We start from the raw sequence: 26,748 nt of genomic DNA, 5'->3' as shown, positions 1-26,748 counted from the left end.
CTGTCTAACATTCCTTTCTCTCCTAGATGTGCGGGACCATGAGCAGTTTCTATCATTATGGGAACCATTAGGTCAGGGAGAAACCATTTGGACTTGTCCTGTGTTACCCAACCTTGATCTGTGTGTGAACCTCCCTCCTCTTCCCATTTTCTCTTTTCGGTTTCTGTGGCTTGATTTTGGATGTCTACTACATCCTTGGTCGGATCAATAACTGGACAGATAGTACTAATGGTGGTTTCGGTGTTTAGTGATTCTGTCTGAGCAGCATGTTTAGCTGTGGCGTCAGCCAGAGCATTACCTCTGTTGATAGAGTCTACAACTTTGGTGTGTGCTTTACATTTTAGTATGGCTATTTCTGTGGGTTTGTGTATTGACTCTAGTAGCTGGAGGATAAGGTCTCCATGTTGGATCTTGGTTCCATGAGAGGTCAGGAAACCTCTCTCTTTCCAAAGGATGCCGAAATTATGAACTACCCCGAATGCATATTGTGAGTCGGTGTAGATGTTGACTCGTTTTCCTTTGGACCATTCACATGCTTGGGTGAGAGCTATTAGTTCTGCTGCTTGTGCAGAATGTACGGGTATTCTGGCTGCTAGAAGGACGGTGTTTTCTGTAGTGACAGCATAGGCTGCTGAGAGTTCGCCTGATTGGAGGCGCATACAGGAACCGTATACAAACAGTGTGTGTTCTGGTGTACTTAGAAGGACATCTGTAAGATCAGACCGGGGTTTTGTAACTAGTTCGACCACCTCTAAGCAGTCATGAACCTGGTTGTCAACTGGAACCGTAGGCAGTAGCGTAGCTGGGTTGAGGATATTGCACCTTTTGATGATAATATGGGGTTGGAACAGAGTGACTTCATAACCTGTGAGGCGAGCTATGGTTAAGTGTTGTGTCTGTGTCCTATTCAAAAGCAATTCTACTGCAGTGGAACTTGTACTTCAAGGGAGTGTCCTAGTACTATGGAATCACTTTGTCGTATTGCTAGAGCTGTAGCTGCAACAGATTTCAGGCAGGCCGGCAAACCTTGTGCAACAGGGTCAACAGTGCTAGAAAAATAAGCACAGGGACGGTGTTTGTTAGCTTGTGTTTGTGTGAGCACTGACAAGGCTGTACCTTCCCGTTCTGTGACAAAGAGGACAAAAGGTTTGGCATAATCAGGTGTGGCTAGGACAGCTGCAGAGCATAATGCCTGTTTGAGGGTGTCAAAAGCAAAAGTGTGCTCAGGTGTCCATGGCAATGGGGAAGAGGTTGTGCTTGTTAGCTGTATCAGGGGTTTGGCCAGGTATGCAAACTGGGGAATCCACTGTCTACAGTAAGACGTGAGACCAATAAAAGCACGGACTTTTTTCTGTGTCTTGGGGACAGGAATGTTAAAAATGAGTTGAATTCTTTCAGGTGTGAGTGCCCTACCCTCCTTTGACAGCAGGTGTCCTAGGTAGGCCACCTTCTGTAAACACAATTGTAATTACGAGGGTGACACCTTGTGGCCATGTTGTGCAAGGAACATTAGGACAATTCGTGAAGCTTGTTCACATTCTGGTTTGGAGCGTGCGGTGATCAGCAAGTCATCGACATATTGTAACAATGTTGTGTTGGCGGGCAGAACAATGTCATCTGGCTGTCTTTTAAGTGCCTGACTGTAGATACTGGGACTTTCTGTATATCCTTGGGGAGCTCTTGTGAAACAGAAACTACGACCTTGTAGGGAGAATCCGAATAGGTACTGACTATCTTGGTGGATGGGTACACTGAAGAAAGCATTCTTCAGGTCGATTACAGTAAAATGTGTAGCCTCAGGATCTATGGCTGTTAACAGAGTACTGATATCTGAGACCACAGGGTATTGTGGTACTACACATTTATTGAGTTCACGTAAGTCAACCACGAGTCTGTAGACTGGTGGCGCACCATCATCAGTTTTCTTTCTGACAGGCAGGACTGGCGAGTTACATGTGTTGGAAGGTACTTCTCTGACTACTCCTTTTGTTATCAAATCATCGATAATCTGAATAAGGGCTTGTTCTGCATCTGGAGGTAATTTGTATTGACGGATACGAGGTAGGACAACGCCTTCTTTCAGTGTCACTAAGTGTGGTGTAATATCCATGAATCCTACATCTGTTGGATCAGTAGCCCATAGTGTAACAGGAATGTCTCTTAGTCTGACATCTAGTTCTCGTGTGGTGAAATGACCTTTAAAATCTCGGAGGAATAGTCGGACTCCTTCTGGGGAACAACATATTATAGCACCTAGTTCTTTTAGTGTCTGGATGCCAAGGAGATTTTCGGGACAGGACTTTGTAAGCACTAAATCGGTGGAAGTTGTAAGAGGACCAACTTTAAGTGAAATTGGTTCAGAAACTTTGTTGATGACAGGTGTACCAGAAAAACCCAAGGAAATACTATTTGAGCCAGAGAGGGGTACCTTGGGAACTTCGTTGTGCTGCACTGTCGTCCTACTAGCCCCGGTGTCGATCAGAAATTTTGCTTCCTTACCTAGGAGTTTAGCATGTAGATAGGGACCCTCTTGGTCAACCGGGACAGGTATTAGTGGACGATTATCGTGTTCCTCCCAGCTGTTTCATGAGATCGTGGGGAATTCAGGATAGGATGACACTGGGTACTGATAGAGTTGGGTGGTAGGTTTAGCATCGGTTGGAGGAGCAGAAGGACGAGGGGGATAGTTACGAGGTTGTGTCTTCCCAGTGGCAATATTATGTTGTAATACTGGACAGTCACGCACAAAATGTCCTGGCTTTTTACAGTAATTACAAGTAACTTTTTCTTGTGATACTTGGGGTTGTTTAGGGGTCTGTTGGATCGTATTAGTTTGTGCTACTAATACCTTCAGTTTAGTATCTTTTGTTCTCTTCTTTTCTTGTTCTTGTTCGTCCCTAATTCTATTTTGGTGATATTGGAGCATCTGAAGTGCTTGTGAGGGGGAGCTTGCTTGCCAAGTACTTTCTACCTTCAGTACTCTATTTTTGATCGTGGGCAAGGCATTTTCTACGAGTTTGGAAACAAATAATCGACTATAGGCATCTCCACTGGAGGAGAGGCCGCTGTTGATGAGGAAGCATTTCTCTAACCTGGAATAATAGTCCCCTATCTCCTCATCTGGTTTCTGTTTACATGCAGAGATAGCATCCCAATCTTCTTTCTTAGTGGTCAGCAACTGGGACAGTATTTTAGGGAGACAGCGAGGGAGTTCCTGAACTAGAGGTCCCAAACCTTGTCCGGGATTACGAGTGGCATCTTCTTTTTCTAAGTCTGCCCATGTTACCTTTTTCCCTTCAATCTCCCAATCTTTTCCTTTTAGCTTGTCGTACGTTCCTTGAGGTAGCAGGACTTTAAGGAGAATATTGAGATCTTTATAAGTAAAGGAACCCATTTGAAGAATGTCCTTGAGTTCCCTATGGAAACCCGAAGGGTCTTTTTCGTGGGAAGGGACCATTTTCTTCATCTCGAGTATTTCCAGTTTTGTCAAAGGAGTGTACACAAATGTTTGTTGCAACTTTCCATCGGAATCTGCAACGGGGTGTACTTCTCGGAGGGGGAACTGTCCTTGGTCATAGGGATGGGGATTTGTACTGCCTGTAAAACATTGGATATATCGCTGTCGTAGTTCAAGGAAGATATTAAGGAATTCTTGTCCCCTAGCCACCCACCTCCCTTCTAAACAGTCTCGTAAGAGAGGATGTAATCTTTTTGGTGGGTAACCAGTATCTTCGTACATTGTAATGAGGTGTTGAACCATATAGATGCTAGCTAGTCTTTGAGAGGCTAGAGGGATCGATAAAAACATTTGAGCAACTATATCAGAGCCATATATGGAGTATTGAGATACCCAATTGGTGCTTGATCTAGCGAGTTCTTTTTCTTGTGTGGTGAGTGGAGGCTCGTCGTCCATCCAATCATCTAGAGCTTCTTGCGTTCGTTGGAACAACCTATCTGTGGGGGCTGGCAATTTCTTAGTTCCAAGTTTGAATTGTCCGTTATTCTGAGAACGAGGGATGCGGGAACGTACTGCACCCTGAAAAGCAGTTCCTTCGTCTCTATCCTCGCTCGTACTCTCATTCTCAGTTCCCTGGGTAAGGGCATCTTTTCGATGGGAATCGAAAACCTTGCTTATGAAGAGCGGAATAAAAAGATCTATTTCTTTTATTTTATTGTAATTTCCTGCGACTACTGCTTGGTCTAGTTGTAGTAAATCATCAGGAACTCTTTTTCCTGCACTAGCTATCATTCTAATAAAACAAGTGATCATGAATCGTGAGAGGCATTTTCTATGTGCTATGGGTCTATTTTTTATAGCCTCCTGTAGAGTTTCTAAATTTTCTCCTGTTCGAAGAGCTTCATAAATTTTGTTTAGGCAATTTGTGACATTCGGTACCTCTCGTATACCTTCTAGAGCTTCTCGTAAGCGAAGGGAAATATCTGCTTGTGAACCTTCCCCTGGGGTTGGATCATAATCACATTCTAACAGAGGTAGAACACCACCCGAAGTGTCAGGGATGGGTTCCGTCTGAGTAACTACTCGTCTGGCTGTTACCTGATTCGTATAAGCAGGAGGAGGCTCCATCAAGTAAGTAGTAATAAAATCGTTGGGTACAGAAGGAACCTTAGGGTGTGGAGGTGCCGTAGGGGTACTAGAATCTGAGTTAATCTCGGACCCTGTTTTTGGTGAGAGGACAGGATATATACCCGTTACTGAGGCTGAGACCTCCCTTTTCTTTTGTTCAGAACAAATATCATCATCCTGATCCTGCAACTTTTTCATCTTACTTTCTTCCGACATTCTCTTTGCTTTCTCAACTTTCCCTTGCTCTTTCTGTTCCCTTCGATGTGCTTCCTTTCGCCATATATCAACACTCTCTAACATCGAGGGTCTCGCTTTCTTTTCCCAACATCTTTTCTCAACCGCCATGATACAATTCAAATCCCATGTGCCACTCTTTGGCCATCTGATCGTGATGTCTAGGTCTTTAGTATAACCTTCCCAAAGATCCAAATACAAGATGGCACCAATCCCATACTTTGTGTACATAAAATAACCAGGAGTATCCTTCGGGGGGACTGGTACAGACTGTTCCAGTAACCCCTTCCGGGTACCCAGTTTACACAGCTTAGAGAACAAAGGCATTGTATCAGATACAAATAAAAACTTTACACTTGAAAAAAACTCGATATATTCTGAGTATCAGAATACAAACATACCGTTTTCTAGAAACCTAGAACCCGTCTTTACCGTGCTCTGAATAATTCAGAACCCGTCTTGACCGTGCTCTGAAAATTCAGAACCCGTCTTTATACACCCCCAGCAGTACTCACCGAGGTGCAGAGAACTCGAAGACCTTGAAGATCTGGACACCTGATTACGCAGTGCTCGTGGACAGGGACTGGTCGGGTTTCAGACGACCTCGGACTCGGCAATCTTCACAGGTTTCGGGCTCTGGGTCGAGACTTCCGCTGTCGTCCTCACCGCCTCGTATGGATGGCTCGGCCCCTCTTTGACACGAAGGAGTTCATGCAGGAACACCCTGCAGTGTGCACGTAGAAGTCCGTCGATGTCTTGAAGAGACCGGTCTAGGTCCGCATCACCGGCGTGTGGGGAGAAAGGGAAGTGCCTGTTCGGGCGCCAATTTGCTGTGGTAAATATTTTAGTAATTTACCTTAATCAGAATTTCTAGGCAATATCAATAAGTTCAAGTATGAAGAGCAGAGTCCGTGGTGGTTTGAATTCAGGGTCTTTATTCAGTAACTCGAGTTAAGGGAGAGCTCCGTCACCTGAGGAGGATCGGAAGAATCTCTAACATTATTATCTGGACACACAGTATTTATAGCAGGAAAAGAGGAAGGAGCTTCCCTTCAATGCATGCCCGGATCATACGTTAACATAAAACAGAAGTCATGTAGGCCCGGATCATATGCTGCAATAAAACAGAAGTCATGACCATAAAAGGAGGCAGCGTCATGAAAGAGTGAAGACATGGTAGAGGAGATAAGGCTGAGTCATGATTTAGAATGAGGAAGCACAAGAGAGGCGAAGGTGTGGAGAAATAACACTAGGCTGGTTCCTTAGATAAGGGAGAGGTGGTCGTGACAGGATGTCTGTTTGTCATGTTTCAGCATTCGGGGGCTCTTCCTCTCGGAATTGGTTATCGGGGTTTAACAGAATGGGGCCTATTTCTCGGAATTGGCCCGATTGTAGGGAAATGGTTACAGATGGGGGGGGTCTTGTTCTCGGCATCGGCTTAACCACAGTAATGCACGGTTTGAGTGAGGCAGTTGGTTCTCGGAGTCGCTTTGACCATAAGGATGAGCGTTTGACTTCTTTTTGGGGAAGGAGAGCGCGTGTGTAACTACATGAGGCGCATGATCAGCGCGTGATCGGTTCGTGCTCGTTTTTCTCGGGTGCTCGTGTTCTCGTGTGCTCGTGTTTTGGCATGATGGGCTCGGGGACGTGACGGAAGAGGGTGTATGATGGGACATACCTGTATGATAAATAATCATTTTCCACAATACATGTTGTATGTCCAGTAATGCTTGGAGAGGGAATCCCCCTCCCACACGTACAGCACCTTAGCGCGTGCTTCACATTTTTGATCACATACTCACCTAAAGTATAGATCGCACCTTCACATAACTTTCAGTCCTGAGGAAAGCCAGTTTTAAAGAAAGGCCTGGCTGAAACATGTAGACCACACCCCGGATGTTGGAGTTCCTAATACTCACTCCACTAACGTCCATATGCCTTGTTTTTAACGCTAACTGAGGCCCAGATATTAAAATTACCCCCTCGGGAACTGGGACCACTGCATAGCTTTTAAATTGTCACTTTCACGTCACCCACACTGCACGCTCAGCAAAACACCAGCTCCGCTGTAACACAGGCATAGAAGCACACGCGGGACACATTCGGTGTCACTGGGTGGGCCCAATGATGAAGCATGCCACCAACTAGGTTGGTGGGTGAGGGCTTCATAAAAAAACTTAATAGTTTTCCCCCGTTCCTCATACAGTCCTGAGTCCTGTACCATTTACAAATAGGCTAGTCCTCTTTTTGATTACATATAATAAACCTGGGGATACGGACTAGCTATCTAGTCCTCTCTCTCTCCTTGATAATTGAATACTGTTTTTAATCCTGACACACAGAGTGAGCCAATAAAGCTTTTCTGATGGATTTTAGTATATCGTTTTCAGTATAGGACTCAAAAACATCAGAGCTCCTCCCTCACAGTGAGGGGGTTGTAGCCGTTGGGGGAGCTAGGTGTCCCCGCCAAGAGGAGAATCCCAGACGATGAAGCATGCCACCTTGGTGGGTGATGGGATTACGTCCTAATTAATAGGACTTTTTTCACTAGTGTCTACTTACTTTGGCTTCTGTTGTATATATTGTTCTCTTACAACATATTAGACCTGAGTACTTTATAAGTTTTTGCAGTAAATGTTTGGGAGAATTAGCACTCGCTGGTCTCTATAATTTTTCCCTTGGACACGCTTCTCCCGTGATTGTTTTTGTGTTGTTTCAAGTTCCCTGGCTCTATTATTTTCTATGGGAGTGTGTTATATTACCTGTGAATGGCCATGAGCAGTGCTAGACATACCCCGATACTGGATGGAGTACATTTACTACTGTTTTCTCACATTTAGGGCTGTAGTAACTTTAGAAGAGTAATTTGTGCATAGCAATAGGCTTACTCTTTAGTGGCCTGTTTTTTTAAAAAGTCTGCCCCTCGTTGAATCCCTCCTTACTTTTCCATAACCCTTCTCCATTTTGTAATAAAAATTCCCCATTTTCTAGCCACCTCACTTTGTTCTTCCCACATTTATGCCTAAAACATAGGCTTATAAGTGCGGAGATCTCCGCCACTTTGGTGGACTGCCCTACATACAAAAAAGATAGGAGAGGCAGAAGTATCTGTCTGTAGTTTTGTGGATATCATTTTGTACTGTGTGAGTAGGACTACTCCATATACTACAAAATTTAGTTTGTGAACAAGCCACTAAGTTTCTACATGAAAAAGACTCAATACTTAGGTTATGTTTTGTGCTGTTTCATACTTGCCCACTGCAGGCACAGAGCCACCACAGGTAACATGCTCCTTGGCTGCCCATCAACTCTCTTTACGTTCCTTGAACCAGGTCATCATTAACTGCTTGGTAGAGCAATTTGGTATCTCGTACTTATGACATTCTGGGTGGCCATCTAATCTTGCATGGTCATTTGCCTTGCTTCAATGTGCTTGAAGACCGCATGGGTTACAATTCGTTTAGGCAATACTAACTCTTCACATAACACCAGACAGTGGAATGGTAGCAATAAGAAAAGGATGAGTTGAGTGAGGCTCCTAGTGGAACAATCCCATGAAGCTAAGTTTAGGGACATGTTCAGCACTTATTAACTCTGCATAACTTAACATGTTTTGTTCTTCTTTTTTCAGCACCGAAGTATTTATATGCACGGTGTCTCTGCGGAAGTTTGACAACTGTCTCCCGGAAAAGGTGAGAATGGTGCTTCTCCTTTTGAAATGAGAAGAGAATCTAGATTTCATTAAAGACATAGAGGCTAGTATTATGTATTAACCTTTTTAAGGCCACTCCTGCAGCAGTTGAAAGAATCATATAAAATCACAATAAAGTTAACAATCTAGGATTAGAACTTCCCGAATGCTCAACCATAAACTGACGTCTTTTTCTTCCACTTATCTAAACTTCCTTCAATAGTAATGCTGTGTTATTGATGATTTTCTATAACAAATAAATGATCAGTTAATTTACAAATCTTGCAATCAACTCAACGTATTAAAATATGTATAAACACTTGTCTTGTTAATTTGCCACATTTATTGGTGTTTTTTAAATTAAAATATGTTTTTACCTCAAGGGCGCGGAGTGTGGGGTAATGCTAGCCTCCTTATCTTTAATGAAATCTAGATTCTCTTTTTCATTTCAAATGGAGAATCGCTATTTCATTACAAGACCGGAGGCTAACATTAGCCATATGCTGTGAAAAAACATTAGTGTTCGACTAGGCAGCAGTTTTAATAATTTCTTCCAGTCGTTCACCAATCCAAAAAGCTTTACTAGCCATCGCACCCCTCGTTAAATGTGTCTTAAAACTTTGCAAATCAAATCCTGCTTGATCCTTTGTCCACTTGACCCATCTTGCAATAGTTGCAGAACTCACCGCGCAAAACAGTTTGGCAAAATAAATCAACAATTGACTTACCCCGTCTGATCTAAATTCCTTCATTCTAAACTCATACTCTTGTAAACAACTTACCACACAAAGTGTCTTGAACTTTTCAAATTTTGAATAAAATACTGTCTCTGACATAGTTTTAGTTATTTTCCTTATTTAAAACATAACTTCAACTGGACCATAAAACCTATCACTTACCTCCAAGGCCTTCACATCTGATACTCTGCGGCATGAAATCAAGCACAGTAATGAAGTTAATTCCATTGAAAGTCTCTTCAAGTCCAAAAATGTACTACTTGGCCCGGAAATCAATAAAGATAACACTAAACTAATTTACCACAACACATTATATTTTGGTAAAGGTGGATTTTTTAATTTAATACTTTTCAATATTCTGCATAGCCAAAACATGACTTCCTACATACTTCCCATCTACCTTACTGTGACCTGCTTTAATTGCAGACCTATAACAATTCAAAATTCTGTAACTAAGTCCCTTCTCATACTGCTCTACCAGAAAAATAACTACATCCACTATAGGAGCTTCCACAAAATCCATATTCCTTTCCATGCACCAATGTACACACGCTCTCCAAATGCCTCTGTACCTATGCCTCGTTCCTGGTGCCCACAACTCTTCGAGCAACTCAAAAGCCTTTCTCGAAAGCACTGAGAAACTAGAAGACCTCCTGATATCCTCTGGATAAGAAGGCTCAGTTACCTTCAACCTGACCAAAGGATTTTCTTCTCCATCTCCTTTGCTCAGAAGCCCTTCTCTTGCTGGAATCAAAAAGGTATCTCGCAGATCAACTCTATTACCATTGGAAACTATGCCTGAGAAACCCAAAACGGAGTCACCAACACAAACTGACACTTCTCTCTCCAAACTTTCTGCAAAACTCTCTGAATCATTGCAAAAGATGGGAAACGCATAAGCTTCTATCAATCTGCATGCAAACAGATCTACTCGTAAGGGACTCAATACCAGTCTACTTTTCTGAAACAAGCTGGATCCAACCTCCAGTCGCTGAAATCCCTCAAGAATCTTAAATTCCAAACTGCAGTTACATTCTCCTTCCCAGGTAAATACTCTGCTTTCAAACTTATCTTGTGCTGCAAACATAAAATCCAATGTTCCTTGACCAAATTCGATAAACAACGGCACCTGCTTCCCCTAATCGATTTATGTAAGCCACTGACAAAACAGTTTCCAACTTTAATAGCACTGCACTTTCTTTCAATAAGCTTTTGAAACTCTTGAACACATATAAAGCTACTGCCAACTCTAAACAATTTATGTGTTGTTTCCTCTATACACTTGACCACAGACCACAAGTGTACTGTTGCTCCAACTGTGCACCCCAACCTGACAAACTTGCATCCGTCTCCAAAACATAATTCGTAGAGCATCCAAAAATGGCTTGCTTATTCCAAGCCTTCAGATTCTACAACCACCAACATAACTTCATCTTTCCTTCCTGATCTAAAGATTATTTGTCGCCATACCATAATCCTCCTCGCAAAGTCTCTGCTTTCACTCTCTGAAGTGCTCGGAAATGTAATAGGGCTGGAAACACCTGCCTGCATTGGCAATGATAATAATCCTATTAATCTTGCTAAATCTCTCAAAGTCAAACACTCCTTTCTCAAACCATGCTGATTATTTTTCTTTATTCTGTTTATTTTTCTTCCTGATAAATAAAGCATTACATTCATGGTATTTATGTTAAATCCCAGAAACTCCAAAGTTTGTGCTAGGATCAAAACTGATATCTCCTTGTTCACAATGAATCCATGTTTTCCAATAAACTCTTCACTAACGCCAAGTCGCTCTGATGTTGATCCACGCATTGAGACATCACCAGCATGTCCTCTAGATAAATAATCATGCAAATTCCTCTTTCCTTTAGATACAACGCTACTGCCCTTATTACCTTGGAGAAACTTAATAGTGCAGAAGCAAGACCAAAGGGAAGACATTGAAATTGGAAAAGTTGTTTCTGCCTTCGGAATTGAAGATAAGACTGACTCTCCTTCTCCATTGGAATTGTAAAATATGCACCCTTGAGATCTAATTTTACTAACAAATTGTCCTTCCAAGAGCATATCTCTTGCCTATACACCAAATACCTATTCAAATCCCTTAGATGTATTACAGGCCTCCAAACTTTGTCCTTTTCATCCACTAGAAAAATTGTACTTACAAAACATTTTTTTTTCTACTTTTACAAATACTCCTTTTTTAGGTCGAGCGTAGCGTGGACCTGTTGCCGGCGTGTTTGGGGGAATGTGAGACAGCTTTGGCGCACGAGCCTCGCTGTCTCAGATTTATCATCGAGGGCGCGCACGGCGCCGTGCACATCCCTGGGCCCTGCCTCGCCATGCAGTCGCGCGCGCACACAGCCACAGCCACACTCACACAAACACACACGCACGCACGCAGGCAGGCAGGCAGGCACACACACACACACACACACACACGCACGCACGCACGCAGGCGTCCATACAACAGTTGCAGTCATTCTGCGGAAATCCCCACATTGTTTTTTCTTCTTGCCAGTAGCCAAGATCACACAGTGCACCGAGTGAAGGGTGCGGCGTTCCGCAGGATACGGAGGCGTTGCTTTTGTAACTTCTGTCAACAATATTGCATCCCCAAATCCTCCGTGTATCCAGCACCCCCGTCAAAGTAGATAGGCTCTGGCCCAAGGCCATGTCTTGCCCTTAGCTGGCAATAAATGTACATATATTCTCCCCGCTTTAGAGGGCTTCTGGGAAAGCCTGCCCCCGGAGTTCCTGCAAGAGCCCCTCGCAGCACACGCGCTCCTCCAGATGGTACCCAGGGCTTACCTTCCAGGCAGATCTGCTCTGCGCGTCCCGGCGCAGCCTCTGGAGAGATACATAGAGGGTGTCCATCATCAGAAACGTCACCAACTCGCCACCGGGGCCCCGAAGCCGCTCTCGATCCGCACGTCTGCTTTGCAGCCCAAACTTTGCTCGAGGTCCATAGAAGTCTTGGAGCACCGAGGAGGCGCCTCTGCTTCCAAGGACTTGTTTTGATACTAAACTTCTCCCCTTGGCCCCCTCGCCCCTCCCCTCTGCTCGCTATCTTCCCACAGCCCTTCTCTTTAATAATCTGCGCTCCTTCCCCTGTGCCTCTCCCTATCGCCTCCTTCCTTCCCTCCCTCCCTCACATCTCCTTTTCCCTTTCCTCAACACACCCACCACCACCCCATCCCCCTTTTTTAGACGAACATCTCCACAGTTTTATTTTAAGGGCATGATCTCGGTGCAACAGCTCGATGTTTAGGAAACCTTGCGCAAAATGCCAAGTAGTGTCAGAGTTGATTTTAAGAGGGCTTGTTTTTTTGGCGTAACTGTTCGTCTGATGTCATTGGGGGCGTGGCTTCAATGTTTTTACTTATGCGACATCTCGACCACCGTCCAGGACCTTCTGGGCTTACGTCCCCTGGAAGCTGCTGCAAAGCACGCATTGGATGGTTGGAGGGTCCATCTGTAAATGCTTTTTTTTTTTTTATTAATTCTATTGCCATTTGGAATGTTAACACGCGATGGTTCGTGAACGAGACACTTATCTCAAGAGTTTAAAAAAATACTTTATTACCGTGCAATTTTGTAATGCCAAGTCGAATTATAGTGTATTCGGTCAGGCAAACACACAAAGTATCCACGGGGATCACACGAGCGCTACCATTTTTTGGTACTTTTACCACCGCTCTTAAAGTTTAGCTCACCCACTTAAAACTTTACAAATGCCGAGCCAGATGGAATAATGTAGCACATTCCTACCAGAGTTCATATATTTAATACGCCCTCGTTGCATTTCATTCAACCTTGGAAATACAAAAGTAAAAGCGGCAAAATGTGCTTTTTACATTTCTTTATAGCTGTATATTTACACACTCGCGCGTTTATATGCATTCTGCGTGAAATGGATATGCATGATGGTTTGATTTATAAACATTACCCTTTAAAGCTTCTTTTTACATACCATTACATTTTTTAGAGGCTGTGTAAAAAAAACTTTGCAGTGCATCTAAAAGTCCGACGTAGTAAGTGAGCTATTATTACATATGCTCAGTTTGCTTATTCTGATATTTTAAACGACTTCAATAAATCACATCTATACGCATCCAAGTGTGTCTAACTTTTGTCCAACTCCACCAACTGAACAATAATGCCAGGAGCGGCAAACTAGTGGTCTGAAAATCTAGGGGATTACAAGTTTCACTGGAAGAATTTTGTCACCTGAACTTTTTTTTAAAGCCAACTGTATTACAATGCTACAAAGAAGAGAAAATATAAGTTATACACAAGCAAACCCAACCAAGTTGCTTGTACAGCGTAAATAGTGCCAGGGAAAACTTTTTTACAAAAACAGAAATAAGCCCCGCGCTCTTAAGAAATCAATTATTCTTCCCGAATTTCTGACAAAATATTCACGTGGGGCGAGCGAGAAGAGATCGTGTGAGTTGATCAGTGAAAAACTCTCAGATGTTTATTGTTTTCACAGTTGTGGCAGACAGAAGGGCCAGGCGCGGTCTAAAGTGGTTGTAAAGCCAGGGGCCTTGCAGTATTTGCTCACTTATGACCACATTTTCTTATAATTTACAATTCATCTACTTCTTTCCTTGTACAAAGCAGCAAACTCTGTCTGTCTATCTCTCTGTCTGTCTCTCTCTCTGTCTGTCTCTATCGCTGTCTGTCTCTGCCTCTATCTGTCTCTATATGTCTTTATCTGTCTCTGTCTCTATCTGTCTCACCTCACCCAGCTCTCACTCCCTGCTGCCCTCCCACCTCACCCGGCTCTAACTCCCTGCTGCCCTCTGTCACCTCACCCGGCTCTCACTCCCTGCTGCCCTCCCACCTCCCTAACCCAGGCTCTGACTCCCTACTGCCCTCCACCTCCCTCACCCGGGCTCTCACTCCCTGCATTGCCCTCCCACCTCACAGGGCTCTCCCTCCCTGCTCTGCCCTCCCACCTCACCCGGCTCTCACTCCCTGCTCTGCCCTCCCACCCCCCTCACCGGGCTCTCACTCCCTGCTCAGCCCTTCACCTCCCTCACCCGGGCTCTCACTCCCTGCTCTGCCCTCCACCTCCCTCACCTGACTCTCACTCCCTGCTGCCCTCCACCTCCCTCACCCAGGCTCACACTCCCTGCTCTGCCCTCCACCTCCCTCACCCAGGCTCACACTCCCTGCTCTGCCCTCCACCTCCCTCACCCAGGCTCTCACTCCCTGCTCTGCCCTCCACCTTCCTCACCCGGGCTCTCACTCCCTGCTGTGCCCTCCACCTCCCTCACCCGGGCTCTCACTCCCTGCTCTGCCCTCCACCTCCCTCACCCGGGCTCTCACTCCCTGCTCTGCCCTCCACCTCCCTCACCCGGGCTCTCACTCCCTGCTGCCCTCCACCTCCCTCAGCCAGGCTCTCACTCCCTGCTGCCCTCCACCTCCCTCACCCGGCTCTCACTCCCTGCTCTGCCCTCCACCTCCCTCACCCAGCTCTCATTCCCTGCTCTGCCCTCCACCTCCCTCACCCGGGCTCTCACTCCCTGCTCTGCCCTCCACCTCCCTCACCCGGGCTCTCACTCCCTGCTCTGCCCTCCACCTCCCTCACCCACGCTCTCACTCCCTGCTCTGCCCTCCCACCTCACCCAGCTCTCACTCCCTGCTCTGCCCTCCAACTCCCTCACCCGGGCTCTCACTCCCTGCTCTGTCCTCCCACCTCACCCAGCTCTCAGTTCCTGCTGTCCTCCCCCCTCCCACCCCCTCTCCCCTGTGCAGCCACAGCCTCCAGGGCACCCCAGTACTTAACAGGTCTTTAAACGACCATTTGTTTGTTAATGAGGCTTTGTTCACCTCTTAGCGCCCCTGCAGCTCCACTCTTGACTGTGGCTGGAATCGCCCGGGCCCCCACAGAGCAGTGTCTTTGACTCGCACTGCTGCTCCCCGAGGTGTTTGCTGAAGTTAAAAAAAAACCACACAGGTGCGATGTCTCAAGCTCCGTGGGCCGCCACTGAAGGCTTGACGGGCCGCTACTGGCCCGCGGGCCGTACTTTGAGTACCCCTGTTCTATAGGAATCCAACAGGAACTTCAAGGCAGCTCAGAGGGAGGATCCCCTCTCCTGGGAGGCTTGGGCTGAAGCGACAGAGGAAAACAAGCATTAAAAATGCAATAGGTCTCGCCTTTCATTAAGTTTAAGCCATTTGAATTACTAATCAATACCATTAGCAAAGCAAATGGCTTTAACTTAATTAAATGCGAGACCTATTGCATTTTTAATGCTTGTTTAACAATGAAATTAACTCTTCCACTGCTATACTTTGCCGAAAGTCAATTCTTTTGGCTCTCGTATCTGATGAGGTACTTCTGTAAATTCTATTTTGAAGCCCTGAATCGTTTCTATAACCCATGGATCTAGAGTTCTATTTTTCCACACTTGTGTAAAATGTTTCAAATGACCATCTACTTGGAGTGGTGTGGCTCACTGGTTAGAGGCGGCAGACCCAGAAGCAGAAGTCAGCCCGGGACCAGGGTTTGATTCCCGACGCGGCAGGGTTGTGGACCAGGGTCAGCGGACTTGATAATTCTTGCCTCGGTGCCTACTCTAACCAGGGGTCCCACTTGGCAACTCTGGGCATTAGCTTGCCTAATCTCCACAACGGCCCCATCAACGCCAGGCATGCCTGGCTCCACCTTGGGGATTCCCTAGCAGGGACCATCCCACAGGGAAAGCCAGGACGGGTTCCCCAGCGGTATACAGCGCTAGGACGCCGGCTAGCAACAGTGCGCTTTACAAGTACAACATTACATTACATTACATTTCTTTGGAAAGAACCTATAGAAGTCACCATATTTACCTTGAATTCCTGCACCTTCCTGACCTTGTCCTCGTGCTCCTCTAGGTTTTGAAAACCTTGCCCTATGTTTATAAAAGGTTGTTCCTGACTGGAAATCTATTCCTCCTCCTCTTTGCCTGAAATTGTTTTGCGACCTCTGACATCCCTGGCCAGTAAAAAGTCCCCTTAGACCAGCCCTTCCAAAAACATTACTGCAAAACACTTTTTTCATATTGTTTTGAGCCTTGACAAAGGCAGTAAAAGAGAAACATATTTGCTAAGACTTTTAATCATATCTTCTCCAAAACTTGGGCCTAGATGTAGGTAAATGTGATTTACCGATTCATAAATACCGAATTTTACCGATTCGGTATTCATGAATCGGTAAATCATATGTAGGAAAAAATTCGGTAAAAAATACAGAATCGGTATGATTCGGTATTTACCGATTCGGTAAGTACCGAATCGGTATTTGCCATTGATTCCTATGGGCCTTGAAGCCCATAGGAATCAATGGCAAATACCGATTCGCTAATTACCGAATCGGTAAAAATACCGAATTGCCAAGGGGGACAGGGTGTCACTTTGACACCCTGTTGCACCCCTGTTTCTGGCTTGTGTGCCATGTGACACACATACATGCCCTTAGGGCATGTATGTGTGCCACATGGCACAGGTGTACATGCACAGATGTGCATGTACACTGGAATTCGTTATTTACCATGTAATAGTATTACATGGTAAATAACGAATCGGTAATGGCCTGTGGCACTGTTTTCAGTGCCACCTACATCTGTATTTACCGATTCGGTAAATTTACCGATTCTGTATATTACCGAATCGGTAAATATATCGATTCTGTAAATTATGCCTACCTACATGTCAAATCCCAAATACCGGTCGGTAACGGCCGAAATCGGCCGTTACCGACCGGTAATTGGCGACCTACATCGGGCCCTTGATCTCTTAGGGTTCTCACTTGCCTCCTTTTATGCCATATCTACTAATTTGGGATTGATTTCATCAGCACTGCCTTCCTTCTCTCTGCGTTCAGGCCTACATTAGCATTTCCTAAAAAGTTTAGAGCCCTTTGACGCCATCCCCTCAATAGATCCAAAACAACTGGAATTTCTTTTAGATATGCCTCTTCCGCCATGTCCATAATTCGTGCCAGTGGTCCTTATGTGTCTTGGAGTTTATCCTGACACTGCTTTCAAGATCTTTCCAGCCTCTTCCTAGGGTCTGTTCTCATTTTGAATAGATACGTCATCAATTCAGGAATGAGATTTGGTGTGAAACAGACGTTATCCTCTATAGCAGGTCTTGAGCATTCAGCTTGTAAAACACTTCTAACCTCCTCCAACGGCTTCCTTATCAATTTGTTTATTAAATTTCCCCACTTGTTCTAAAGGCCACCAGTCTGCACTTCTAGGGTGCCTTATATTGTATGGAAAAAACATCTCTTCTCCTAGAGGATTATGTCGTCCTTAGAAGTGGAAGGTAATACTTCCTCACCAAATAAATTCTCACGTAAATCATCATCCTGCTGTAAATCCAGCACATATTCAGCTATACTCTGATCTTCTCGACTCAACTGTTCATTATCTATAAACTTAATCTCTGTATTGTCATTAATCATATCTTGTGTGCTGCATCGGACACCTTTGAGTGGCGCTATGGACACCTCTCTGTGTGCCGCTATGGACACTCTTTATTATACTGGTACTAAGACCAACGTTCTCTTTCTGGCTATTGTGTCATTCTTGTGTCTTTTTCTTTCCTTTCCCCTTTATCTTACTTAAACCTGTCTCCCCATCTGAAACTGGCCAAACATCATTATCTGAATCCTGACCCCTCTTCCTTTTATCCATTACAGATTCAATGACCTCTTTTACTGTAGCCTTCATTTCTTTTCGAATTAATTTTATAATGTTTCTTGGTGCAAATTCCACTCAGAGAACTCTTCCTCATTCTTATCCTTTTCTGTTGTCATATTGTAGTAATATTTATGTTAACTGCATACATTTTCTTAATTATGCTCCAAGATAGCTAACCGCTTCAATACTGTTCATCTGTTCACTATCTGAAAGTGGGCCATCTGTCAGTAGATTTGTACAGGTACACGCGTTCTCATGTTCTATATAATGGCTTTGTGAAGCCCAGTGGAAGATGGCAGACACATCTTGCGTGAATTTGCACGAGAATAAAAACCTTTTATTTTGACGTTGTTGCAAGCCCGATGTGTACGGCTCTGACTTATTTGGATAACAAAAGTCATCAAAAGCCTCAAGCCTCCGACCGCTTTCTCAACTCTCCTCGCGTACCACTCTACTGCAGCTTCAAAGCAAGAGTCTCTGCTTTGAAGAGCAGCAAGCCACGAACGACCTTCGGCACGCGCCTCAGGTGCACTTTGGAACACAGGATTCAAATGCTTCACTTTAACAGATATGAATTGAAAATAAAAGTATCTTTTTTAAATGGTTGTTGCTGGTTGGAAAAATGAGCAAATCTTGACCTATTTAAAATTTACACCAAGATTAACAAACCAATCCCAGTCCAAAATCATGTTTTATATAACGTAATAACCAAACATGTCAATTAACTCCTAACCTATACATGACCTTCCAAATATTCTCAAACATTAATTGAAAACCGCTACTTTTCTCATCCAGTAGCAGCATTTTGAAGAGGAAAGAAATTCTAAAGGGGGTATATTTATGTGTTGGGGAAGTTCTGATTCTGGATTACTGACTTTATTTTGATGTTATATGATTCTTTAAACTGCTGCAGGAGTGTCATTAAAAAGGTTAATGCTTAATGATAGCCTCCGGTCTTGTAATGCTGTGATAGTGGTTGTGTTTTTCGTAGCTATAAAGAGTCCTCACTGTTGAAGATTGACAGCAATTGATAGGGCGATGTGCTAATACTATGCAAATACTGTTATGCCACTAGAGATAACAATATAGGTGTGTAAAGGGAGAAAACAATATTGCATAAATGTGCACAAATACGCATGCTAGAGCTGTATATATTGCTGTGATTATATGATGTAAGTGTCTGACCTCATGTATACAGGATCACACCAGCATCTTCTTTAATGTGTGTAATACATATACAATTGTATGCTTAAATTGAATAAGAGAAAATTAATAAAAGATTTTTTTAAAAAATAAAAATAAAATAAAGAGTCCTCACTGATCTCAGAGGTGAGTATGCTGATTAATTTAAGAGTGCATTCTAGAGTTACTGTACGCAGGAAACTAAAAAAGATGCCTTTTCAAGAATAAATGATATGGTCTTAGCCAGGCTATGAGCAGAAGTAGGAAGTATTGACTAAGGATGACTGATCAAATTGTTCGATTGGCATGGCAGAACTGGGTGTTATTCTCACTATTAGCAGTGAACGTCTGTATTCTTGGGGTACCTTGCATTATTTTGGCCTCGAGCAGATTCATTGAACTAAGAGACAAGCCCTCTGGAGCTCTACAGATTGTACGTTGATACATAGTAGTTTCAACTTAAAGTGTAAATTCTCTCGAGTGCCAAGCCATGCTACATTTTCATCAGACTCGTGGGATTTGTGGAGCCAATTAATGTCTCCTAACCCTCTCCCCCTTCACCATCCTACCAAAGACCCTTCAGCTACTGAAACACGCATTGGTAAAGGCAATTGGGCTCGCCTATGCACGAGCAATTGGCTTTGGCAATGGTGTGTGAGTGGAGAATGGGAGGGTGGGTGATTGGTGGAGAGCAGGACGGTAAACAAAGGTTCTATGATGTGCCCAGCGCTATCTCAGTCATAATGCTTTTTTTCCCCTTCTGTCTGTTGGTGTGTGAGAGGGAGAAACAGTGGGCGGGGGGAATGAAACTGAACTAGGAGGGGATGGGAGGGGGTAAAATAAATGGCGCTGGCAGGTGAGGGTAAGAAATTGGGGCTGGGGGTAGGCGGGAGCACTGGATTAAAGCTAAACGGACAAAGGGTGGGAAGGAGGTATAAAAGCAAAATGTACAAGGGGAGGGAGGAATAAAAGCAAAACATACAGTTATGAAAGCAAAACAGCATAGTGTTAGACACGGACGGAGGGTGGGAAGCATGCAAGCAAAACAGACCGAGAGTAGGAGGGATAAATCAAAGTACTTGTATCACAGCGCAAGCAGTGGACCGACAGCGGAAGGACACTAATAAAATGAAGCCAATATGTGCGTAGTCCTTGTGCCACAAAAAGAAAATGAAGTGACACCTGGCAAGGGCTGCCCTATTAGAAGGCAGCAAAGAAGAGGGACAATGATGCCAAAGAATGGTAAGCAGTGGCCAGGCACCGAACCCATTGCTCAACACAAAATATCACAAGGGAGATCACGTGCGCTAGCGTATGCTGAAGCAGGCGAGACCTAAAAAGGCAAGTCATCCACAATGATAACGAGTGGCCAGTGTCTGATGCGATAATTATCACCCCGAAAAAATACAACATTTTGGGAAATAAAATGTGGATTTTGGTGAATATGGCAGTGTTGTTAAATTATGGCTGGTTAACCTGCCAAATTTTAATGAAAGCTGCAAACATTTTTACACCCAGTCATTCCTGGGTGTAATAAAATTCGTATCACGTATAATTGCGATCCCTGGGCAAACAGGTGTGTTAGCAGAGATCGCGATATAACGAGCCACTTGTAATCTGGCGCACTGTCCTTATAAAAGCGGAATATATTGCTTACCATTGTTCACTTAAGTTGGAGAGGAAATTAAAAAGTAACACATAACTATTCATTTCTAATTATTGTGGGGCATTTCTATTTTTAACATTTTTTTATCGATTTTTCGTATAAGTAATCAATGACAACATATTGTTGGCATATCAGTTTAGGTTCACTTTGTCTCAGGTGTACATAGGATTAATTGATAGAGAATTACATTTTAAAGCGCAGAATTTCAGTGACATTGTGTACAAAGAAACAAAAGTAACAAATCAAACATGATGCCTAGTCTAAAAGCAGGCGTTGCAATATTCCTAACTGTGAGGATTGTGGTATATTATATGGTGGGGTTGTACAACCTCACCACATAATACTCTCAAAAAACAGTCTTGGGTCCAGTTAGGCTCTTTTGTAAAACCGCTGACTCAACCCTTGATAACTGAGGCTTCAAGCAGCTAGGCTTAACCAAAGGAACTAGTGTAAAGCATTTAGATTCACCAAACAGCAGAATAAGAAAGTCACGCAAAACTAGAGAAATCCGATGGCAATTTATAAATATATATTATATTTGTATGAATTTTTAGACAGCAAATGAGCCAACTACACCGGAGGGTTCTGGAGATGAAGGTATTTATGTAAAATGTAAATGTCAGCTTTTTAGTCAAAAGCGCAAACAAGCACTGGTAACCGTAAAGTTTGGAAACGTCCTAAAAGTTTTAGGGAGTTGTGTTTGACTACTCTGGCCCAGACTGGGTGACCAATTTTGACAGGGGGATGGTCAGAGGGGATTTGGACAGTTATCTAATCACGACAACAATACTGGGGGGTCTAAGGGATGTTTTACAGACCTGCAGGGTGAATATCCCCTATTTACAAATATACTCAATACAGAACACCCTGGGTCTACACAGACAGAGTGAGAGAGAAGTGAGTCAGCCGAATGAAGCAAAAACTAGGGTACCAGTTTGTTGGAGTGGGAGCAAGATGTCCTTATACCAAGACCCATCAATCACCCAAAGTGATGTCTCATCATCTGGGTTTAGGTACCATCCTACCAAGGAAAACCGATCTAAATGTTTGATCGGAAAAACCTTGACTAATAGGAAGGCTATAGGATGACTGGTTAACCCACAAAGAGCTTGCTCACATCCATAGACTCACTTGAAAAGGTGAGAGGATCAAAAGAGTGTGAATAAAGTGCAGCGCTAAATAAAAGTGGAAAAAAGTGTTCTAAAAATGACTAAGGAGTACTTATCACAACTTTATTTATCAAGTCCCCTTGCCATTGTTAAAAAGCAGGATGTTGACGCTCAAGATATTCAAGACGTCAAACAAAATGAAAGGTCGACATGTTTCTGCCCTCGCGAAGATCTAACTGTATCGGGGCATTCTTCAGGACCAGGCTATAAACAAATACAGCTGCTGCTACAAAGGTGTAAATTATAATAGTGCAAAATTATATTATACAGTACATATACTCCACCGGTAATGTCCAACTTGGGTGGTTTTACTGGTACATTAACCGAAACCTGTAAAAAACAAGCATCATGTATATGTCAAAAGAATTACTCCTCAACTGAACTCACTCTCAACCACACTGTACTAGCGTAAAGCAACGCTTATGCATTTCTTATGTTATGTGGTGATACTCATAATTGGTTTATCACTTACCCATAACAATTGGGTGTAGCCCTCACCTCTACCTGGCTCATTACTCAGGGAAGGGGGCCCGCTCTAAAATAAGGACAAAAACACGCAGTCAGTGATATGCCTGCATCACTACTATGAACGCCTTAAATTTACTAAACTCTCTCATGACTAGGGCCAATGATCAGTACAGCCCCGCCGGTCTATTCCTCAAGGGGTACCTATCTTTAAAAGGAATTGAATCTCTGCTTAACAAGAGGACGGTGTCCTCTCCATAATGAAAACCATTTCAAATACATTGCACATCTTAGTATTCCATAGCTCCTCATTGAGGTATCCTGATGTCTAGTATATATAAGTAAGTGATATCTCAAAGCAGATATCAGGGAAGGTATTAATGCAATTACTGTTAAGCATTCCATTCCCCCATACTACTTTCAGCGCTTACCTTCCTCATCTATGGATTCCTTGCCTTTGGGACTCACCTATCCGTCGGTACCCCGGGCCGTCAGGAGTAATGTCCGGAGGTACCGACGCTCAATCCCAGAGTGATTTTTATATCGAATGGCGGGCTCGTCGGTAACGCGGGGTCCTGTTAATGCAGGGCGTCCGCGACTCAGCCTGCTCTCGTGCAGAAATCAACGCGCATGCGCGTGATTCCACAGACTACTCTACAAACACTCAACCTTCACCGCGCATGTGCGGTGCATAATACACTCCGACGGACTCATTAGACATACACTGCGCATGCGCGGTGCAGAGTACACTAACGGCGGAAGCGCTGAATGGAAGAAAAGGGCATTTCTTTCACTGGGCATGTTCCAAACTCAGTCAGCGCTCTCCATATTACATGCTCTAGGTAACCAATGGCTATACTCGGCCTCATCTATTCGTAAAGGTCAAGTAGGGAACCCAATCACAGCAAACATGCCCAAGACTTAGCTATTTATATCTATTAATACTAAAGCTAGAGTGGTGCTGGTAGTGTGAATTTATTGATGTTAATGTTATTTTGACATGGACATGTCAAATGTTATTTTGATTTGGACAGTTAACCTGGTCACCAAAGCAGTCTCATGTCTAGTTCTGAGTTGTCCTGATGCTGAGGCTACAGATTGCCGAGGATGTTGAAAGATGCTTTGAGCGCTGTACGATTAACAAGGCCCTTGCTGGGGTTATTTCTCGGTACATGGTTGAGGATAGGTGACTTGGGCCACAGGAGTTGATGTCCCTCTAAGTCCTCTTTGGTCCAGCAGAAGACCAGTTCCTACTGGTCTCCAGTCAAGGTAAGTCTAGCGATTTCCTTTGGTGAAGGCTGGTGTCTGTCTTTAGGTATCAATCTGCACTCAGACAACTCTCTCCGGTCCGACAGACTCAGGTGCAACATTTGAGTGCTGAGGAGGGGTTTTCTTGGCTCGCGTTGACAATCAGCGGTGATTCGAAGGAAGTGTCATCTGACTGGCCAGAATGAGCTACTTCAGGTTTTATGTCCCTGGTGCTGGGACAGGGAGTCAGCTGACTGACTCTTGGGCTTCACCTTGTCTGTCTGGGACTCTGGGGCAACTTTTTAATGAGCCAAGCACCACAGGCACTGTCCTCTCTTTGCTAGCAAAGGAGCAGCAGGTGCAGCTCTCTTGCCAGGTCCTGGGGTCAGCAGGGCAATCCTTTTACAGTCCTCCAGTTCAGATGTGTTCTGAGGTTCTGGGTGCCTGGAGTGCCCCATAATATTGCTCTGAAAGTGCCCTCAGGGGATGAAACGGTCGCTAGCCAATGTGCTACTGGGTTCCCTGCCACCTTATGACAATTTCTGGCTACGTGTGGCATCTTTGCTATCCCAGAGTACACTATTATGCACACTCCCAAGATGTCTGAACCCTTCTCTTGGTGTGGGAAGCTTAGTAGCCCACTGTAGGTGTGTGGCTACTTGTGGGCTACACCCCACAGAAAAAAACGGTTAGGCAACTTGTTTCCTCTTACTCTTCCTGCCGCCAGCCTCTCTGCCTGAACAAAGGGACAGCTCCGCTCGAATGTCGGTGCCATTTGGCCATCAAAGGCAGCTTATCCTTTGAAGCTTGCCTTTTTGGCCAACCGGTGAGGGGGAGATAACACCTCTGACTGCAGCAGGCCTGTACTGTTCCGGTGCCTGGAAGGCATACCACTACTCCCGGGAGGGCAGACGGTTGTGTGGCGGGCAGCATCTATAAATGGCCACAGGATTAACTGGGCAAGACTGTCAACTTTCTAAAAGTTACTTTTCCTTAAAGGTGACATTAAATTCGACTTCGGCATTAAGTTGGGTTTAATGTCACATAAAACAATATTTCTTGAGGGTCAAAAGGGGATTTAATGACCAAGCTCTGATATGCCCCAATCTAATATATACAGCAACAGAAAATATCAGAGGGTCAACTCACAGTGTGAACGCCTAAAGAGACCAACGGATGGTTTTGTGACTTCCTTTGGTCTCTTTAGGCGTTCACACTGAGGGTTTAATGTCACAACACGATTCATTTGATCCCTTTAAGTACCTTGCCACTGTATAAACGACAATATGGGGGTTTTAATGTTAGGAGATATTAAAGTACATGATCTGCTTAATAATATACAGTGCCTTGCCTTTAGGGCTTGATAGAACTTCCTCAGGGATGACATATATATTAATGGAGGTTTAGGCTTTGCCATAAGTTAAAATGGCATGGTTGAACTAGCAGTTTACAAACTGCTCTTCCAGTCTGCAGTGGCTGGCTGGGAGTCATGTTAGTTGTGTGTGGTCACACTCGGGGTGGCGCAGTTAGTGCCACAGACCTGGGTGGACACTAACTCACAGGCCCTGGGTACCTTTGGTACCATACATTGGGGACTTATATGTAAGTTCACTTATGCCTATTTTTGGTAGCCAGTTCAACATATACTTTATAAAGAGTTGGAACGCTGACACTGTGGTCTGGTTAGCAGGCCTCAGTGCACTCTCAGAGTCGAAAAACCAGCATCATCAGTTCAAAACTTTGGTGGGTGATCATGCAAAAAGAGGCCTTCCTCCAGAAAAAAAGCTGACAAGAAACTAACCCTTGTCCTGGTAGTTCTGATTGTCTAAGAGGAAGAACCTGGAAAGGCCATCAGTATTTGCATGGTCAGTCACAGGTTTGTGTTCCACTTTAAAGTCCATACCCTGTAGGGAAATAAACTAGCTCAACAGTTTAGGTTACTCTCCTCTCATCACCCACCTGAGAGGTCTGTGGTCAATTTGTACTCTGAAGTTAGTGCCAAACAGGTATGGTCTCAGATTCTTCAGAGACCAAATCAAAGCCAAGGCTTCCCTCTCAATGGCACTCCAATACTGCTCTCTGAGGAGGTGTCGCCTACTGATACAGGCAACTGGCTGATCCTGACCCTCTTCATTTAGCTGTGACAACACTGTCCCAATCCCACGTTTTGATGCATCAGTCAGGAACACAAACTCTGCTGAAACCAAGTGCCTTTTAAGACAGGTGCAGAGCACAAATCGTCCAGTAGGGTGTCGAAGGCCTTTTTACTTTGGTCAGTCCAGATGCGTTTTTGGGGCTATTTCTTGGAGGTTAGCTCTGTCAAAGATGCCATTATAGTATAATGTTTGCCAAATATTCTGCTGTACCCAGTCAGACCAAGAAAGTTTCAGGCTTGGGTTTGGGTCATAGGTGCTTCCTAGGCCAGATTTGTCTGTATTTTGGGCTGGAGAGGTTGTACATGACCTCCACGTACTTGGTGACCCAAGTACACACCTGAACCTTGCCCTATCTGACACGTACTTGCATTGATATTCAACCTTGCCTGCTAAAGGTGGAACTAAACACAGCAATATCATCCAGATATGCCGCACTAAAGTTTTCCAAACCTGAACATACTGTGTTTATGAGCCTCTGGAAGGTGGCAGATGCATTTTTCAGTTCAAAGGGCATCACTTTGAATTTATAGTGGCCTTCGGAGGTTGAAAAATCAAATCTCTCCTTTGCTCCTGGTGTGTTGTCTATCTGATAATAACCTTAAGTCAGGTCAAATGTGTACAGATATTTGGCAGACCCAAAATTATATTTGAGGTCATGGGTCAAGCATTAGTCTTGGTGACTGCATTCAGGCCTCTGTAGTTCGCACAAAACCTCCTCTCATGTTAACCTCCTTTTGGGTTTGGTTTGGGTACTAACACCACTGGGCTGGCCTTCTACTACAATGCAGAATAGTAATGAACACCCACCAGTCCTTTCTGTTAAGATGTTGTGTGTTTATTACCATTTTACATTGTAGCTACTCCTGAGGAAGAGAGTCATCCCAAAATGCATTGGGTTTAAAGCAATAAGGAT

General features: G+C 44.2%; 1 protein-coding gene across 4 annotated transcripts in view; it reads left to right on the top strand.

Moving 5' to 3' along the window:
- Positions 1-26,748, top strand: part of NT5C (5', 3'-nucleotidase, cytosolic) — a 531,233-nt gene that overhangs the window by 192,557 nt on the left and 311,928 nt on the right. For 3 of the 4 annotated variants that reach the window (XM_078654501.1, XM_078654499.1, XM_078654500.1), the window contains one exon: positions 8,451-8,511. In XM_078654501.1, coding sequence (XP_078510627.1) covers positions 8,451-8,511 — 61 coding nt within the window. Of the gene's footprint in view, positions 1-8,450; positions 8,512-11,121; positions 11,192-26,748 lie in introns of those variants that run through there. The other variant, XM_078654502.1, reaches the window with a different exon arrangement.

The sequence above is a fragment of the Lissotriton helveticus genome, chromosome 7, assembly GCF_964261635.1.
Source record: "Lissotriton helveticus chromosome 7, aLisHel1.1, whole genome shotgun sequence".
Taxonomy (NCBI): domain Eukaryota; kingdom Metazoa; phylum Chordata; class Amphibia; order Caudata; family Salamandridae; genus Lissotriton; species Lissotriton helveticus.
This window is presented reverse-complemented; position numbering and strand designations above follow the sequence as displayed.